The following is a 20,191-nucleotide window of genomic DNA, read 5'->3' on the forward strand; positions in this document are numbered from 1 at the left end:
AGACAGATCATCATAAGCCCCGGCACCATCATGATATAACTCAAGGGTGGCTGCAAAAAGAGTGTATAACATACTGAAGTTCTGAAATACAGGCTTGAAGGTGGGATGTATATTTTTTAAACAATATATACCTTTTTGCCTAATTTGCAATCTATGAGATTTAACATTTATCAAGTATCTAGTGGGATTTTGATTATTAAGGTCAACATGGTAGGATAATAAATATCTCTTGAACTAATGCTTCATATTCAGCTATACCGTCAATCATGCTTCGTGCTGAAATTTGGGGTCAATGGACTGAATCCAATTATTCTTTCCCACTAAATACAGTCTTTATGCAGCAGCAGGAGTCTTCTTCTTTAGAGTCTTAATCTAGGGGAAGTTGTTGAATTCAACTCATTATTGGCTATCTTAAATTGAAACTTTAGAATAAATTATTTAAAGTAATCCTTCAGGCCTCTTTAATTCTACTTAGACTGAGAATGTGATGAGTTACTTTATTTTATTTTATTTATTTCAGATTTGTATTCCGCCCTCCCCACGAGCAGGCTCAGGGCGAATAACAACATATTAAAAATACAATTAAAAATGCATCTACTTTAAAAACTACACATTTAAAACAGGATGGTGGACAGCCTCCACGGGAAGGGTTAACCCCTTTTATACACCCCTTTTTTCCAGGCAGGCGGAGGTCCAGCCTTAGCCATATGCCTGGTGAAATAACTCTGTCTTGCAGGCCTGGTGAAAAAGATAGTAGGCCCTGCTGGGCCCTGATTTCAGCAGACAGAGCGTTCCACCAGGTGGGAGCCAGAACCAAAAAGTCCCTGGTTCTAGTTGAGGCTAGGCGGGCCTCCTTGGGGCCAGGAACCACCAACAGCTGTTTGTTTCCTGATCGGAGTGTCCTCTGGGGAATATAGGGGGAGAGATGGTCCTGTAGATATGCTGGTCACAGTCCGCACAGGGCCTTATAGGTCAATACCAGAACTTTGAATCTGATTACTGCAATTTCTTGAACTGGAAAATATATTTTTCATGGTTGCACAGCAGACGAAAGTTATAGTCTTGATAAATTACCTACTTACTACAGATAAGTGACAAGAGGGAGGCACAGAGAAGGGGGATAGAAATGGGAGCAGGAAATGTTAAGGGAGTGCCAAAGGACAGACAGAAAAAGAGAAGGAGACCCACAGACAAAAGAACAGAAAATAGTTGGGGGATTCTGGAGCAAGATGGCCAAGAATAAGTAAATTCATGTTGAAGATATTCCTTTTGACCTTTAAAAATAATAGTTAAAGCAATTTTCAAAAATCAAACAAAAATGTAGCAATAAAACAAAAAAAGACAGCAAAATAGGTAGCTAGGCTGCCTTTAACTCTCTAATTCTTCCTGTTTATTGACTATTCCAGTTCCTAATAAGCATGCTTAGCTGTATATAACAAGACAGACAGTGTTGTGTAGTGCTTAGAGCATTGGGCTAGTATGTAGGACACCAATATTCAGCATTGTTATGGCAAGTGGATTTTCCTTTTCCAAAATTCTCTTTTTTAGATTAAGCAATTGATTCTTCTTTTTCTCGGTTATAAGAAGGATTTCTCTTGCATTTTTCTTGGCCGGGAAATCAACATACCTTTTTGTAACTTACATATTTATTGAGAATATTTTTATGGTATCTCTCTAAGAACTTGCCTGAGGTGGCTGCAACTCTGGCCCTCGCTTTTGTTGTATGCTACACACCACAGGATGATTCCATAGCAGAAGGGGGAGGACGATTTGGGAAGACATTTTGTGCCTCTGATCATCCACTGAATAATATTTGAAATTTTGCACAACCTTCCTTTCCTGCCCCTCATCTCTTTGAATTTCTCATTGATGAAATAGAATTGACCTGAAACCAAGTCCAAACTTCCAAAAAGAGGGGAAAGAAATGGATTGTCGGATTACTCAGGGCCAAGCTACAAGTGACAAATGACACTTGAACGGCAAGTGGATTGAGTGGAGGGCAAGTGAACAGGGAGAAATACACTTGCTCTTCAAGTGTCATTTGTCATTTGTAGCTTGGCCCTCACTCTATCATGGAATCTTAATGGGTGATTTTAGGCCAGTCACATACTCTTTGTCTTGTCTATCTCACATTGAGAATAAAATGGAGAGGAGTACAATGTAAGGTCCTCATTAAGGAAGAAGGTGGGGTATAGATGAAATAAATACATACATACATAGTGATGACAGCAACAGGTGTGCATTTTCTTCAGTGTAATTCAAAATTTCAGGCCAAGGCTGAGGTGATCTGTCTACATACCTACCTGTCTGATGGCCCTTATTGCCACCCTCACCTCCTCACTCATATACAAACTATTAACCATCTACCCTAAAATGCTTGTGTCCAAAAATGTTGTACACTTCTGTAATAAAACTGCCTTGTTCCATCTTTTTTAAAAATGGGGTTATAAGGATACTTACAAAGCTGTTCTTTTGCTGAGAGGTGAAAATAGCCAGGAAAAAATAGCACAATGGGATTATCTTCCAAACTCAAACACAAGCCCCCTCCCCAAAACAGCTTCATTGGAAGATTATCACAGCATTTTGTATTATGCAATATATATAAAACAACTAAAGACTCTTTTGATCTGACCTTAGACGATTACTGATGTTTCAAATTGGCTGACTCTTTCAAATGGAGAGTCATCATAGCTCTTTCTACAACTCATGCCTACAGAAGTATTCTCTGCCCTCTTACATTTTTCAGGAAAAAAACGTTTTTCTGATTCTCCATGAATACAGATACCTGAAAGATCAGGCTATCACTATAGTGCTAAAAGGACTATGACCCAAGAGGACCATATTCCATGCACCAACACCACGTGTCAATCCGAGGTGCTATAATTAGCCTGGAATCACAACACTCAAAACTGGAGGGAAGATCAGCCCTTAAAACTCTCCGTTAGTTTATATTACTGGGTAATATTGTGTTACTTATTTTAGAATTATGACAGTCTCCATGTTGAGCTATTCTCAAGTGGGCCCTTTAGCAACAAACTTGTTTCCAATGTTATAAGTAACGGATGGTGTATTATAATAAGTTGAACCAATTAAGTTCAAATCCCTGTTTTATCGACAGAGGGGATTTAATAACACAGGAAAATAATTACATTTTGCTTCACTTGAAGAAAAAAAATACTGTCCTTTTACTACTAAGGACTTTGATGCAATCCACAAATGGTAACTGATCTCTCCCCTCTCCCCTTCATATCTTCCATGATGTGGGTTGTTTGAGGTATTTTTTCTCCCAGCTTTTCTCACTTCTGGCATTGGAGTCCATCAGACTAGGCCGCAGAATAATATAACTGTGGCCTTAAACTTATTTTTGACATTCTAAGTTTTCACTCCTGTGCTGTGCAATAAATCCCATGTATTAATTCAATATATTAATTATGAGTTGGTATGATAAAACAAAGAAAATGTATTTACCCTGTGAAACTATATTTGCCTAATGTTGGCAGATTATTGACATTGTACAGTATTGGAGCATCTAGGATTTCCGATAGTACCACAGCCATAAGACAGAGATAAGCTGAAGGGAAGTTGTTGAGGACACTGTACGCTGATGTACAGAGCTTTGATTCTATGAAGGCAGTAGTGAGTGAGGATTAAACTGTTGCCCAAATGTGAGAGAAGATACTTCACTAGTATAATGGAGATGACGGGAGACCATCTTCAGTACTTGGAATTCAGGAAATTCCACAAGAATAAACTCTGAAATGAATGTAACATTACCAATGTTCAACCTCTTCCTTACTTCCCCCATTTTACTATATAATTGAGTAAGCGTATTTCTGACAACTCACTTTATACCCTGGTGCACCACCAGAGGGTGCTGCTATGGAGGGAAGCCTAGGCAAGGCACCATGTACCTCCAGAAAACATGCCATGGTGGGAAGCCCAGGCCGGGAGCAGGATGGGAGCAAGTGGCAATGCCCACTTCCCACCTTCACCCAGCTGGTATTAGGAGTGGAGCAGGTGGCAATGCCCACCACCCAACTTAACGCACCTGACATTAAGAGTGGAACAGATACAAATGCCCAACTCCTGCCTTCACCTAGCTGGTATTAGGAGTGGAGCAGGTGCCAATGCCCACCCCCACCTTAACCCAGCTGACATTAGGAGTGGAGCAGGTGGAATTCCCCTCCCACCTTAACACAGCTGTTATTGGGAGCAGAGCACGTGGCAATGCCAACCTGACCTTAATCCAGCTGGTATTAGGAGTGGAGCACTTGGTAATGCCCAACACCCTTCATGCAGCTGGGATCAGAAGCAGAGAAGGTGGCTTTGCCCACCCACTGCCTTAACACAGCAGGCATTAGGAGCAGAGCAGGTGGCAATGCCAACCCCCCCACATCTTAACCCAGCCGGGATCAGAAGCAGACCAGGTGACAATACCCCCCCTTCACCCAGCTGGGATCAGGAGCAGATCATATGGCAATACCCACCCTCGTTCACCCGACTGGAGTGGAGTAGGTGACAATGCCCCCCACCTTAACTCAGCTGGGATTAAGAGTGGAGCAGGTGGCAATGCCCTCCCTTGCCTTAACCCAACTGGTATTAGTGGTGGAGCCGGTGGCAATGCCCACCCCCCCACACACCATCACTCATTTGAGATCAGGAGTAGAGCAGGTGGCAATGCCCACCTCGCGCCTTCACCTGGCTGGGATCAGCACAGAGCAGGAGGCAATGCCCTTCTTCCCTTCACCCAGCTGGGATAAGGAGCAAAGCAGGTGGCAATGCTCACCCTCTTCAACCTACTGGAATAAGCCACTGAGCAATGCCCACCCTGTCTTCACCCTGCCAGAATCAGGAGCCAAGCATGCAGCAATGCCTGCCTCCTCTTCAACCTGCCGGAATCAGGAGCAGAGCAGGTGGCAATGCCTGCACCACCTTCACCCAACTGGGATCAGGAGCAGAGCAGCTAGTAAAGCCCACTGCCCACCTTCACCTGTCAGGATCAGGCATGGTGGAGGAGGCAATGCCTGTTTCTTCCTTCACCCAGCAGGGAGAAGGTGGCAACCTTCACCCAGCTGGGATCAGGCTTGGAGCAGACGACAATGCCTGCCCCCTTTCACCCAGCCATAGTCAGGCACAGAACAGGAGACAATGCCCGCCCCCCTTTACTTGGCATGTATCAGGCATGGAACAGGTAGCAAAGCTCGCCACCCCATTCACATGGCCAAGATCAGGCAGATCGGGCATGGAGCAGATGACGATGCCCATTCCCCTCCTTCACCAGCTGGAATCAGTGACGGAGAAGGAGTGACTGCCTGCCTGCCCACGCTCTCCTTTCTAGAGCCCGTTGTATTTTTTCCCACAATGGACTTTGTTGCTAGTGAAGAATAATGTATTTCATTGTAAGTAACCAGGTACATAAAAATGCATGTAGATATAATATGCATACAAGCAGTCAGGAGGGAGAAAGGAGGCATAATTTATTGTGGGGCACACCAAGCTGCTAGAAAAGGGAGGAAGCTAAAGGCAACAGAAAGAAGGGAAGAGGGGATTTGTCTCTCACAAACCCTTATGAGGCCCTCGTCTTGTATAACTGGAACAGGTTCTAGGGTTGTTGTGTTGTCCAGCCAGCAGTTGCAAGCAGAAACAAAGAGAGTCATGCTACTGGTTCAAGAATTCAAAGGACCCTCCCCCTTCAGATTTTTAGTAGAACATTCAGTCAAAGTCATTACACTGCTCAGCACAGTCAATGTAGGAAAAGCGCGGTTGCTTTCTCACCACAGAAACAGAGTTAGCGCAATTCCCACTGAAAAGTGGGTGGAAACAGAAGCCTGTTGATGTCCCTTCAGTTTCATTGCTGCAGCATGGAATTCTCTTCTGGCATTCACTTGGCTATAGCTTTCTTCATAGCTGCTTTCACTTCTTTGTTCCGTATCGTATAGATGAAAGGGTTCAGCAGCGGGGTCAACACTGTGTTGAGAACAGAGACCACTTTGTTGAAGCTGAAGGAGGAGTGAGCCGTGGGCTTCAAGTACATGAAGAGAACAGCTCCATAGAGAATGGTGACGACGGTGAGGTGGGAAGCACAGGTGGAGAAGGCTTTTTGTCGTCCTTTGCTGGAGGGGATTCTCAGGATGGTTGAGATGATGAAGACATAGGAAACCACTGTGAAGAGAAAGCAACTGGGGATTATGGTTACAGTTCCAAGCAAGCCCAGTAATTCGACTAGACTGGTGTCAGCACAGGCCAACTTCAAAATGGGGCCAATGTCACAGTAGTAATGGTCAATGATATTAGCAGCACAAAATGGCAGCTTCAGAAGCAAAACTGCCTGGGTGAAAATAACCACAAAACCCAGTGACCAAGACCCCGAAGCCAGTAAAGAGCAGAGTTTTCTGGTCATAATTGTTGTGTAATGCAAAGGTTTGCAAATGGCAATGTATCTGTCGAAGGACATGGCAGTTAGGATAAGAAACTCGGTGATGCCGAGGAAGAAATGAAAGAAGGATTGCACCAGGCAACAATGAAGACAGATGGTTGTTCTGGTCCTCAGAAAGGTCTCCAACATCTTAGGGATGACGGCAGTCGTGTACCAGATCTCAAGGAAGGAGAGGTTGCTAAGGAAGAAATACATCGGGGTCTGGAGCTGCTGGCTGATGCTCACAATTACGATAATGAGGGTGTTTCCTGCCACGGTGAGAACGTAGATAATAAGGATGAGTGTAAACAGTGATAGATGCCATCTCCAAAGAGTTGGGAAGCCCAGGAGGATGAAGTTTCTCACCGATGTCCCGTTGGCCATCCTCAGGACTTCAGAAAGGGGGTGAAATTGTAAGCCAAAGTGGTTTAACAAGCTAGTTTACAACAATAAATTTCTGTGAGACTTTAGAAGTACCTTCAAGCATGTAGAAGCAGGAATAATTGGCATGACCTTCTTCAGAGGATTTCAATATATCTATCTATCAGCCATCTGTGATATCCAATAGAGAGTATAATTAAGACAAATCCATCTCCTGGTCCACTTTTCATGGCACTCTTGCTTCGTGATGTAATGTGCTGAAGTTGTAAGAAAGGGATCCAAAATGTTTTGCTAATGAGTTAGAAACCATAGATTTCACCATTATGTTGCCTTACATATTATCTGTTGCTTTAAATATCCTACCTGTGCTTTATGTTGTTCAATGTAAGTCCTAGAATTGATTACGTTCTGTTTCAGCAATTCCTCAACCCCATACTGGATCCTTGCTAATACTATATCTTTGTAAACTTATATTCTTTTACTCCATGACATTGTTTATGAAAATGTTCTTGACACTGTATTCATTTACCCTATGACATTGTTTATGGGAATGTTCTTGACACTGTATGGAAATGCCTGCCCTTGTCCTTGCCACTAATTGTACTAATCTCACATTATGTAATCCACCTTGAGTCTCAGTGAGAAAGGCAGAATATAAACAAACAAATAAATAAGTTTTGAAATATAGGTTTGATAGCTGGGTATACATTTTTTTTAAAAATACGTACTGGATGGTAAAACTTCCAGTCTACTAGGTTTAACATTTATCAAGTGTCTGATGGGATTTTTGGTTATTAAGGTCAACTTGGTGAGACAATAAATACCTCTTGAACTAATTCTTCATATTAAGTGATAACTGTAAATCATACTTAGTATTGAAATTTGGGGTCAAAGATTCCCTTCCACTAAATATAGTCTTTCTGAAGTATCAGGAGTCTTCCTCTGTAGGGAGAATCTTAATTTAGGGGGATTTGTTGTATCCAACCCGGTATTGAAATTATTCAGAATAAATTATTTAAACTTATCCTACAGAGCCCCTTGATTCCACGTAGATCACAATTTTATAAATCAAAATTAAGTTACATTTTGTATGATTAATTTTGGTTTGCAAATGTAATCCATGTTGGGAAGTAGACTTTAACCTTACAAGATTGCTCACGAGACCAATGAATAGTCCAACCTGGAGTTTTCTGCTAGCAGAAGGCAGTGGAAAAAAACCCAGCAACTGATTCCTCTTATTCCTTGTTACAAGACAGAGTTCTATTTCATTTCTTTGGATGTTTCTTAGGAGGGAAATCAATCTACCCTCTTGTAACGTATTTATTTAGAACATTTTGACGCTGCCTCTCCAGGAACTTGCCTGAAGAGGTGGCAACTGCAGCCCTTGCTGTTGTTTTATGTTACACACTCCAAGATGATAGTGTAGCAGGAGGGTAGGGGTTTGGGAAGACATACCACTGAAGACCATCCACCACCCATGCAGGATCTCATAAGTATGACACAGGGTATGATGCAAGAGCCAAACCCTGCGTCTAAAATGCTGTATTTTGATATTTATATCTACCAATTTTAATTGTATATGGAATCATGTTTTAATTTTTAAAATAATATTTTTATTGTTTTTAAACTTTATGTAAAAATCAGATGTTGTCACACCACCCTGAGCCTGTCTGACGGGGAGGGCGGTCTAGAAACGTAATAAAATAAATACATAAATAATTTCATGCCTTTGAGCATCTACTTAATAAAATCTAAAATTTTATAGAATCGTCCTTTCTGCCCCTCATCTCTTCAATTTTCTTATTAATGAAAAATGATTGATCTGAAACTGACTCCAAACTTCTAAAAAGAGGGAAAGAAATGGATTACTGAATTTCAGGAAGAAACTGGGTAAAGAGGAAGTAACCAGGCTTGAATCTCCACTCTGCCGTGGAAGCTTGATGGGGGACTTTAGGCCAGTCACATCCTCTCAGGGCCAAGCTACACGTGACGAATGACACTTGAACGGCAAGTGGATTGAGTGGAGGGCAAGTGAACAGGGAGAAATACACTTGCCGTCCAAGTGTCATTCGTCATGTGTAGCTTGGCCCTCAGTCTAGCCTACTTCACAGGGTGGCTGTGAGGATAAACTGGAGAACAATGCAAGTTGATGTGGGTTCTCCTTGAGGAATGGTGGGATATAAATGAGGCAAATAAATACATATGGCTAACAGCCATGAGTGAACATTTTCTTCAATGTAATTCAAAAATTTCAGGCCACGATTGAGGTGACCAGTCTACATACCCACTTATCCAATGGCCCTTATTTCCACCCTCACCTCCTCACTCATATATAAAACTATTAGCTGTTCAACCTACAATTCTTGTGTCCAATAATGTTCCAAAGTTCCAAAGAGTTTATTGTCTATAGCCATAGGCTGTCACAAATTTACCAAACATCGACTAATAAACAGTTAAATCCATTATCATAGTTTGTAAAGCTTAATTAAAATTAATTAAAACAGTACAATATGCCAAACTATCCCAGAAATCATGAAACAGCCTCATTCAGTACCACCTTATCTGCCCGCTACCTGTGTTTGCTTCATGTGCAGGGTAGACAATAGATGACTACAGAGCCCCCATCAAATGAAATAGCCCCTAGCCCCTCTCGCTGCATGCATGCCCCCTCTCGCTGCATGCTCGGTTTCGGTGAGTAAGCCAAGCCAGAATTAGGGGACCTTTCATGGTCACTAAATGACTTTCCAGCTGCATTATGGGAATTTTTTCCCCTGGCCCTAAAAATCAGAGTTCAGTAAAAGAGCATTCCGTTGCATTTCTTTCCCCCTTCCCACCACATCTTATGTGCAATTGCACTGCATTGCAAGTATCAATATGGTTAAATCCATGATCACAGTTCGTAAAGGTGAATTAAAATTAATTATAACAGTACGGTATGCCAAACTATCCCAGAAATCACGAAACAGCCTCATTCAGTACCACCTTAGATCTTATCTTTTTGGCTGCGAGTGCAAACTGAGAGACTCCACAGAACACATGATTATCAGTGTCAGATAACAAAAACACAATCTTCTCGATTTCAGAATATGTGTTTGTGACTGGTAGGATTCTGGCCAAGAATTTAGCTCTGGGTACACTATATAATGGACAATAAAGTAGGTAGTGGGAAAGGTTCTCCACTGTAGGTAATCCAGAAATGCAGGTGCGATGTTCCAGAGGGGTGTGAGAATAACGCCCTGCCAAACGAGTTGTTTGCATCATCTGAAAACGCAGAGCCGTGAAAGACACTATGACATTATAAAGAGAAATATTGGCTAGGTAGGGAGATCTTAAATGTTGTACATATCTCTAATGACATTGCATTGATCCTGTTAAAATGATGATATTATAAGGATACTCACATAGTAGTTCTTTTGCTGAGGGGAGAAAATAGCCAGGAAAAAAATAACACATCAGGATTAGCCTCCAAAGCAACTCACCCTTCCCATATTAGCTGCATTGGCTGCACGAGGACTCTATTATCCTACATAGATCAAATGACCAGAGTCTTTCTTCATCCTGATGTTTCCAATTGGCCAACTCTTTCAAATGGACAGTCTTAGCTCTCTATATCATTTTTGCTTACAGAAATATTCTCCGTCTTTCTTCACTCTTTACAAAACTATTTTTCTGATTTTCTATGAATACATATACCTGGAAGATCAAGCTGTCATTATAGTGCTAAAAGGATTATGATCCAAGAGGACCATTTTCTGTGCACCATGCAATGTGTTTCAATAAAGGTAGCTATAATTAGCCTGAGATAACTCCATATCACTACATACAAAACTGGAGTGAATACCAGCCCGTAAAACTCTCAGTTAGTTTCTATCACTGGGAAAAATTGAGTTAGTTATTTTAGAATTGTGATTGTTTCCATGTTGAGAGATTCTCAGGTGTGCTCTTATAACATTTTCAAAGTTATATGTAACTGATGGAACATTATAATGACGTGAACCAATTAAGGTCAAATCCCTGTTTTATTGACATAAGGGATTTAATAACACAGGAAAATAATCATTACATTTTGCTTCACTTCAAGAAAAAAAAAGAAGTGCCGTCCTTTTACAGCTAAAGACATTGTTGTCCCCCTAGAGAATATCAAAAACCCCAAAAGGCTATCCGGAGCAACAGTATATTACAACACATCCGCAAAAATATATATCACATTTAATAATTCATATACAAATGTGCTCAAAGTGAATAAATACTATATATCCAATATATCAATTCCTCAAGCCAAATACTTGGTCATGTAGTCATCAAAATACATACGATTACTCAATTACTCAGGGTAAACACAGGTCATTAGTAACACAAGTCATTGGTGGGACATAGCAAAAACTTTTACAAAAAGCACGTGAACAGTCAAATATTCAATCAATTAAGCGTTGTGAAGATCAGCCACGCCCTATGGGTTTTGCCAGCATAGAGACTCCTCCCCGTTTTGTCTGATCACTTCTTCATGGGAGGCATTAATTCATATTATTCATATTTTCACAGTCAGGATCACACCAACATAATGGGTAGCTCAGGACGGTCTGACGCTTACTGGCGCAGTACATTCATATATCTAAGGCTGATTACAGCAGATTACAGAGACTGTTTGGCCTGGAAATTATATGATGTGACTTGTCTTTACTCATGTTTGGATACCTTGTAAGCATAGACCACAGAGATTGAATATTTGCAGAGGGAATGTACCTCCCCAGGAATGAATTATAAATATGGATGTCATTTGAATAACTCCTCAATCAAGGACAGGAGATCTCATCACAGAAGGAGGGAAAGGAATGTATTAAGTGGAGACGACTCTGTGAGACCTTTGTTGCACTGGATTCCTTAGAGGCTGGAGAGACTGCAAATCCAGTCACCTCTACTCACTCGCATTTCTGCACGGCATTCCATTCATGCCGGGGTCTCCCAGGCGGGACTCAGCAACTGTTGGAGGTCCTCTGGCTGCAATACAAACTACCATTTTAAATCCAGAAGCCTGGTGCTATTTAATATCACTGCCAGCCATGTTAAAATGGCCAGTAAAGATGGCAGAGGCTGGGCCGACTGCTTACAGACAGGGCAGCCCCACACTGCTCTATAGATATGTGCATTTTAAAAGGTTTTTATTGAAAAGTTTTGATAGAAGTGTGCATTTTGACAATTTTCATTGTTTTTAATCAGGTGCTGTTGATTGAAATGTTTATTGTGATTGGTTACTTTTCAAGTGGGGTGTTGCTTGGTCGGACTAGAAATTTGAAAGTTTTTTTTTTCCATTTCCATTATTTTTGTCGCCATTCTTTTCAATGAGGAAGAGTGGGGGGACCAGTTGGAGGCTCTGGGGCTGCTGCTTTTGCATTTAATGGCACAAAAATGGTACAGTACACAGCACTCCCTCTAATGTAAAGAACCCCTAAGTTTCAAGCAGATTGAACAAAGGAGGGGAGGTGATATTACTGACCCCCAAAGTATATCTCTCTCTGCACAGCTGCACTAAGATCGCTATACTAATTTCTAAAATGGCTGTCAAGCAGCAGCCAGCCAGCAGAAGAGCTTCATTCAGCCACCAGCATTATAAAAAAGACCTGTTTGCATTAATTGGATTTCCCTATTCTTATGTTATTTTTTAACTTTTACACTGAAAACTCTGCATTTACCCACCTCGCTTGTTGTGGTTTTCTTGTTTGTTTCCTTGCAGAAAGAGAGAAAGGCTTCCTTTGAGCCCCCCCCCCCCGTATCATTTACATCCATTATTTCTTATGGAGGATTTCTGGCAGGAGAGCTGGAGTTATTTCAACCAAGTTCCACCAAATTTGCAACTGGGTGTCTTCTGCCTGTCCTAGAAAGAATCCCAAAGTTTCAAGAAAATTGTATAAAACATTCAAATTCCACAGGCCCCTGAGTAAGATGTCCCTCAGCCACAAGGAGGGCTGAAGGGGGAAGGAGAATGGCAGCTCTCTTTGGAATTGGCTGAGAGTGCTCTTTGCTCCTCACTTGTAACAATCTGATTGGAAGGGAGAAATTCAATACAGATTCATGTGAAATGTGTGTTCAGCTGCAATCCTGATAAAGTCCAAAACTTGCGGGAAAAAAATCACAGATTTTGTGAAGGAGAGTCTCTGTGACTACCATGCCGCCTGAACTAGCATTTCCATTCTGGAAAGTATGACCTGAAAACAAGTGTTTTCCCCCATGATTTTTGCTGGTTGGGATTTTGTTTACAAACACTGCTAATGCTGGAACATACTGAAGTGTGAGGGAGATCAGTTATATTGATTGAAGATCACTGAGACATTAAAGGGTTTTACTCAGCAGGGGGAGCAACATGCACTCTTGGAAGCATAGAATAAAATATGCCACCGTGTATCTGATGTTTATAAGGTTCCGGCCGGTGCCAGTGGTCTCACGTGAGGCAGTCCTTCTAGATTTCTGTGGCATGAAAGGCTTGGATGGAATACATCTTCATGTGAACCTACCTCCAATTTTTCTTGAAGGTCACGATATCATGGTATGCTTGCTTTCTGCAAAACTTCAGCTAGGGATGCCACCACGTTCATAATTACCTTCTATCAGATATTAATTGGTCCAGATCAGAATACATGGATGTAGCTTGATGTCCGCTAAAAATTCTTCTCAGACTTGGAATGTAAAATGTAGGACCTATACACATATAGGACCTATACGCATGTAAGACCTATACACATGTAGGACCTATACACATGTAGGAAAGATTTGGTAGACCAAAGCAAGCTGACCATGGGTGCACACAGACAAATTATTTAACATTCAATGCATTCCTTTAATGAAACTATTGTTGATTGCTATGAAATACATGATCAGACTTGGAGAAAGCAGCTTTTTTTCATTATGTTTTCTTTTGGGGGGTCCACCAATTTTTAACATAATAAATCTATAATAATAAAAGGATCCATCCTTCTGTCTCTCTGTCCATCTGTAGTACGCATACCTCCTCAAAAATGAGGGTAGTAATATCATATTTGGCAAAAAAAGGACAAACGGGGGCGGGGGGCGGGGACTTAACCCAAACAAAATTGAATTAAGAACAAATCTGGAGTCATCAGTACACTTAGCATTGATTCTTCTTGGACTGAAAAAGGAAGGAACACAATTGAATTACAACTCAAAACACATGTACCTGACTAGGGCAGAAGGTGATTCCAAATGAGGCTTTTAAAGAATATCTCCACCTTGAGTTATTGATATTAATTGGAACATAATTCCAACTTGGTCCAATATTAATTATATTTATTAATTGTTATATTGTTGCATTGTCTGGAGTTACTGCATGATAACTATGCTTGACCACTGAAGAAGGCTACATGGCTGAAACGTGTTTGGTCAGGATTGCATAAGGTTCTTGTATGAATTTTTTGTATGATTTTAATCTGAATTGAGGCTATATTTGGGGCTGTAATTGTTTTCATGTTATCCTGTAATAAATACATGGATTTTTGTATGTTGATATATATTTATGTACTATATTCAGTAATTCTAATATTTGGTCCATAGGCTGGGATTTCTTTAACCTTCTTGTCTCACATTTGGCCGTCAGATTCAGGATTGTCATGGGAGTTGCAGTGCCAAACATGAAGGGAATCAGAACAACCTATCTTGTATAATCGCCGACAGTATGTACCAACAGTATGAACTTGAAGACTGTAACCGACAGTATGAACTTGAAGGAAGGAGAACGAAAAAAAAACATATAGACAAAATATTGACACTGCTCCCCAGGTCTCCTGGCATTTGCTGAGGCAGTTTTAGGAATCCTATTAGCAGGTAAACTGGTGTGGAGAGGGAGTTCCAGAGCTCAGGCACCAAGGCAGAAAAGACCTTATAATTTGTGGATATCTTATATAAGAAAGTATGAGCATACAGAATCAGGCATCTAACGGAGGTCTCAATCAGTGTACATTGACTGGTATCAGTAGTTTCACAACCACATGATATTAACTGGAACTTCCACACTGTTTTCAAAGACAAGCCTTATGTTGAACACATTGCAACATTTTCTACTGAATGTGATTAAAACATGGATATTATTGGTTCCACGTAAAGTGAAATATTTGGGAGTCAAATTAACTGCAAAGAACATAGATCTATTCAAAAACAATTATGAAAAACTATGGACTCAGATAGAGAGAGACTTGATTAAATGGAATAGATTGAATTTGTCATGGTTGGGTAGGATGGCAGCAGTTAAGATGAATGTGTTACCAAGAGTAATGTTTTTGCTACAGACAATACCAATCATCAGAGACTCTAAACAATTTGAAAAATGGCAGAGGAAAATATCAGATTTTGTTTGGGCAGGCAAGAAGCCTCGAGTGAAAGTGAAAGTTTTACAAGATGCAAAGGAAAGAGGCGGAATGCAACTGCCCAATCTGAGACTTTATCATGATGCAATCTGCCTAGTTTGGTTGAAAGAATGGATGACATTAAAGAACAAGAAATTACTAGCCCTAGAGGGATATAAAAAAATATTTGGATGGCACGCATATTTATGGCATGACAAAGTAAAGGTCAACTCGATGTTCCTGCATCACTTTGTTCGGAGAAGTCTATACATAATCTGGAAGAAGTACAGAATTTATTTACAAGAAGGAACTCCTTTGTGGGTGGTTCCGTATGAGGTGATAGACCCGAGAGCTGTTGATAATGAACAACAATGTTTAACGTACAAAGAAATAACTAAAACTGAAGCATCCAAACTCAGAATAAAGACACAAGAGGAACTATCACCTAACTACGACTGGTTCCAGTATAGACAGATCAGAGACTTATATAATTCAGACTCTGTAAAGGGAGGTATACGAATAGAGAATTCGGAACTAGAGCAGACCCTTCTTAAAGAAGATAAGAAAAGAATATCCAAGGTATACCAAGTACTGTTGAAGTGGTATACCGAGGATGAGATAGTTAAAATACAAATGGTGAAATGGGCTATAAACTTTAATAAAGAAATAACAATGGAGGCATGGGAATACTTGTGGAAAACTACAATGAAGACAACGACATGTAATAATATCAAAGAGAACATCTATAAAATGATCTATCGTTGGTACATGACACCAAAGAAGATTGCGCTAGGGAATTCGAATATTTCTAATAAATGCTGGAAATGTAAGAAGCATGAGGGCTCCCTCTATCATATGTGGTGGTCGTGTGAGGTAGCTAGGCAGTACTGGGGGGAAATAATAAGAGAAATGAGTGAAATTTTACAATTTCAAATTAATAAGAACCCAGAACTCCTGCTACTGAACTTGGGAATGGAGGGAATTCCAGCCCAATACAGGACGTTGATATTTTATATGACAGCAGCAGCTAGACTTTTGTATGCGCAAAAATGGAAAGTACAAGAAGTGCCAACTATTGAAGATTGGATTTACAAATTGCTGTATATGGCTGAAATGGATAAGATGACAAGAAAATTGAGAGATCTGGACTCAGGGCAGTTCAACACAGACTGGGAGAAGCTGAAACAATACCTGGAGAAGAAATGGGAGGTGGGAGGAAAACTGTGGCAGTTTGAGAACTACTGAAGCATTGAAGTAGAGGGGGGAGACTTTACCGGGGGGAGAAGAGATAAATGTGAATTAATAAGCAGTCAGATTAATAGATTGATATATATATATAGATATATATAGGTTAATAAACAGAACATAGAGAAAATAATTAACTATAAGGATTAAATATAAGGATTGATTAACTAACAATATTTTCTTTCTTTTTGGTAAGTACCAAACTGAATGTCTGAAGATATAGATGGGTCAAATTGATTGACTATGTGATGAGAGATATATAGAACTATTACAAAAAGATAGAATGAGTAATATATAGAGAATAAGTCAAATTGTTTGATATAAATGAATGTATGATCTATATGGTTTATGATATATAGAAATATTTGAAATTGAAAAATGGGATAAATTGTTTATCTAAGATGGAAACAAAGACTTACAGTTTGGGCATACAATGTTAAAAATAGTCAGGGATGTACTGCTTAGAATAATGGAGAATATATATTTGTTTTAGATAGAGGAAGCTAATAAAAATAAGGGAAAGGGGACAAAGGGTGGGAAAGCTGTTGGAAGTCAAAAAAAAGGGGGGGAAAGGGAGGGGGTTAGAGATGAAAAAATTGGGGAAAATTGAATGTAAATGTAAAAATAATGTTCTAACCCAATAAAAAATTTTTCAAAAAAAAAAAAAAGATATTATTGGTTCCACTTAGAAATTTTGCTATCATTTTCCGGTTGGAGAATAATATATGAAAAAATTCCATCTTAATCATGCAAATATCAAAGAAACTCTGGACACAAAAGGTTTGGAAACTACTATATTTAAGTGCATTTTGTAGGACTGTTTCTTCTCTTTTCTTTTTCCCCCCTCAGAGATAGTATTTAGAGAAAGCATTATTTAATTGGATTTTATACGTTGAGCAACCCACACTTTTGTCGAATGAACTTACCAACTAGGAATGCATGCAAAAAGGCAGAACACGTGCTTTAAAGAAAATGATTCTCTAGATGTCTTATTTTACACGACTTTCAAAATTACAAAGTATAAAAAATTTCACCAAACTAACCTGGAGTACAGCTATGATACCTTACTGAGAACATTGCATACTACCATGTAATTGGTTTATCCCCAAGCTCCAACAGACTCTGAAGATTGAAATTGTCCCCCACCTCTCCTTCAGTTATTACACCATTAATCATATCAACTAAGCTTGAGAACATTTTAAAAACCTTCATTCAGGAACCCTTTCTTCTGTATCAGACTCCTGACAGCCTCTTGTACTTCCTTATTCCTTATTGTGTATATGAAAGGGTTCAACATTGGAGTGAGGGCTGTGTTCAGCACTGCTAATACCCTGCTTACACGAGAGGAGGAATGCATGTTGGGCCTCACATACATGACAATCAGTGCTCCATACAATATAGACACCACAATCAGGTGTGATGTACAGGTGGAGAAGGCCTTCTTGCGCCCAACGGCTGAAGGAATGCGTAGTATGGTAGAGATGATAAAGATGTATGAGGCTACTGTTAAGATCAAGGTCATAATAATGATTACGAAAGAGCTAAACAATCCCAGCAGCTCAATGGTATGAGTATCAGCACAGGCTAGGCTTAAGAGGGGTCCTATGTCACAGTAGAAATGATCAATGATGTTGGATCCACAGAAAGGCAACTTCAACAAAAGGAGAAATTGAAAAAACAAAATGAAGAATCCTCCATACCAAGTAGCCAAGGACATCTGAACACAGACATGCTTAGTCATAATTAGTGGGTACTGGAGCGGCTTGCATATGGCCAAATAACGGTCAAAGGACATTGCCGTGAGAATGAAAAGCTCTGTACCACCCAATGCAAAGTGAAAATATATCTGGGCCATGCAGCAATAGAAACAAATCGTGGTCCGTGTTTCTACAAGAGTCTGTAACATCTTTGGTATAACAGCTGTAGTGTAACAAATCTCCAGAAAAGCCAGGTTGCTCAGGAAGATGTACATGGGAGTCTGAAGCCTTGGCTCGATGGCTACGATGACTAGGATGAACCCATTTCCCATGATGGTTGTGAGATACATGAAGAAGCCCACTACAAAGAAGACATTGTGGAGATCATGTAGAAAAGGAATACCCAGTAGAATAAACTCAGTCACTGTAGTTATATTGGTCACCTTCATGATAGCAAAGTACAGTCTTGGAATGAAGATCTCTGGACTTCCATATCACCAATAAACTTACACAGCTTTAAAATTATTAAACTTGCCTAAAAATAGAGGATAGAGAAGGAGAAGTAAACATAATTAATCTTTGGGGGTTATGTTCCATTGTCTTAGCTGTACTTTTTCTTCTAAAGTAAATATAATATTTGACACATATCTATTAAATAGACTGTCTACTAAGAAAATTCGTAACATTTTAAATCAGCGCAACTTGCTCATTAAGCCTTTTAACATTAAATCTCAAAAGCAGTATTTGGAAATAAGGAAAACAATGGAGCTATAGAAATATCCCCAAATTTTGAGGAATTCAATAATTGTCTTGGAAAGGTTAAAAGTGTATTAATTCAAATGAAAATGATTTACAAAATATACTGAATTTTCCATGTTATATTGACATTTGGATGGAAGAAAGACAAAAGGGGAATGGAACCAAGAGAAAAGGAACCACAATTAATAAATAATTAACTACAATTTACCTGCACTATGCCCTTTTTCATATATGGCTATTTAAAAGTCAGAAACTCTTATATGAAATGAAATTGATAAGTTACTGAACCCTCAGAGACAGAAGAAAAATATAAAAAGGAAGAACAAAGAGAATCACAGTAAAGTTTGGATTAAGATTTGGATATCAAAGTTTGACCTCACGTTTTGCTTTTTTGTGTTTCAGATGTCTCAAGAATCATTTGGCTTCGATGAATCGTTTGGCTTCATTTAGCTTCTAAAAATGTCAGTGGCTGTCTTTCTCCGTTGTCAGAAATGATCCTCAAGAATACAGCATCTGCTTCACAAAGGGTATCTTTGGGGTTTGTTATTTCCTTTGCTCTTCAAAGTACCCAACTGGCCCACATTCCAAAAAAATCTCATAAGAAATTTCACCTCTTGAAAACTGTTGGTTGCTCTGATCTAAGCTATGAAAAGGGTATGTGCTTGTTAAATTCCTTGTTCCCTTTTGTCTACTGAAGTATCAGGAAAAAAAAGTATTCTATTATCTCATGGGAATGGCTTCCAAGACAGAAATGTTCTCTGTTACCAATTAACTATATTAATTAAGAGATATTTTTTCCTCTTCTGATTTAACTTTCTAAAGCATGGGTGACTAAGGGCCAAGCTACACATGACGAATGACGCTTGAATGGCAAGTGGATTGAGTGGAGGGCAAGTGAACAGGGAGAAATACACTTGCCGTTCAAGTGTCATTCGTCATGTGTAGCTTGGCCCAAAGAGTGGGACCTACATAGCCATCTTAAGCATGTCTACCAAGAATCCTCTCGTCAATTCAGTGGGGCTTACTCCCAGGAATGTGTTCCTTCCTGAGGTTTATGTTTTTACGGATGGGGGTTTTCTCTGCTTTACCCTGCAAATTCTCAATCCACCGAGATTTTTTTTAAACAAACATTTTTGAACTAAGGATCTATTTGAACTACTTTGTGAGAAATTTCTGAGCTATTTTGTGAGAAGTTTAGTTGAAAAAATTCATCCCTCTGCTCTGACCTCCTTCGGGGCCGGCGTCTCCATTGAGGCAATCCCAGTGATCACCTCCAGTGCTGAGATGCCAGAGGGGGTGCTGAGGCCAGGGCATGTGCCACAGAGCTGGTGGCAGCAGCATGC

The 20,191-nt window shown here is 39.9% G+C and overlaps 2 protein-coding genes across 2 annotated transcripts; both read right to left on the minus strand.

Moving 5' to 3' along the window:
* Positions 1-5,881: 5,881 nt before the first annotated feature.
* On the minus strand, positions 5,882-6,799 carry LOC129339874 (olfactory receptor 6X1-like). Its single transcript, XM_054994450.1, has one exon. The coding sequence runs from the start codon at positions 6,797-6,799 to the stop codon at positions 5,882-5,884; it is 918 nt and encodes a 305-aa protein (XP_054850425.1).
* Positions 6,800-17,590: 10,791 nt separating this feature from the next.
* LOC129339875 (olfactory receptor 6X1-like) lies at positions 17,591-18,538 on the minus strand. Its single transcript, XM_054994451.1, has one exon. The coding sequence runs from the start codon at positions 18,536-18,538 to the stop codon at positions 17,591-17,593; it is 948 nt and encodes a 315-aa protein (XP_054850426.1).
* Between the last annotated feature and the right edge of the window lie 1,653 nt (positions 18,539-20,191).

Source organism: Eublepharis macularius, chromosome 12 (genome assembly GCF_028583425.1).
Source record: "Eublepharis macularius isolate TG4126 chromosome 12, MPM_Emac_v1.0, whole genome shotgun sequence".
Lineage (NCBI taxonomy): Eukaryota > Metazoa > Chordata > Lepidosauria > Squamata > Eublepharidae > Eublepharis > Eublepharis macularius.

Coding starts and splice junctions, on each gene's coding strand:
- LOC129339874 (XM_054994450.1), bottom strand. CDS start 6,799: ATGGCCAACGGGACATCGGTGAGAAACTTCATCCTCCTGGGCTTCCCA.
- LOC129339875 (XM_054994451.1), bottom strand. CDS start 18,538: ATGAAGGTGACCAATATAACTACAGTGACTGAGTTTATTCTACTGGGT.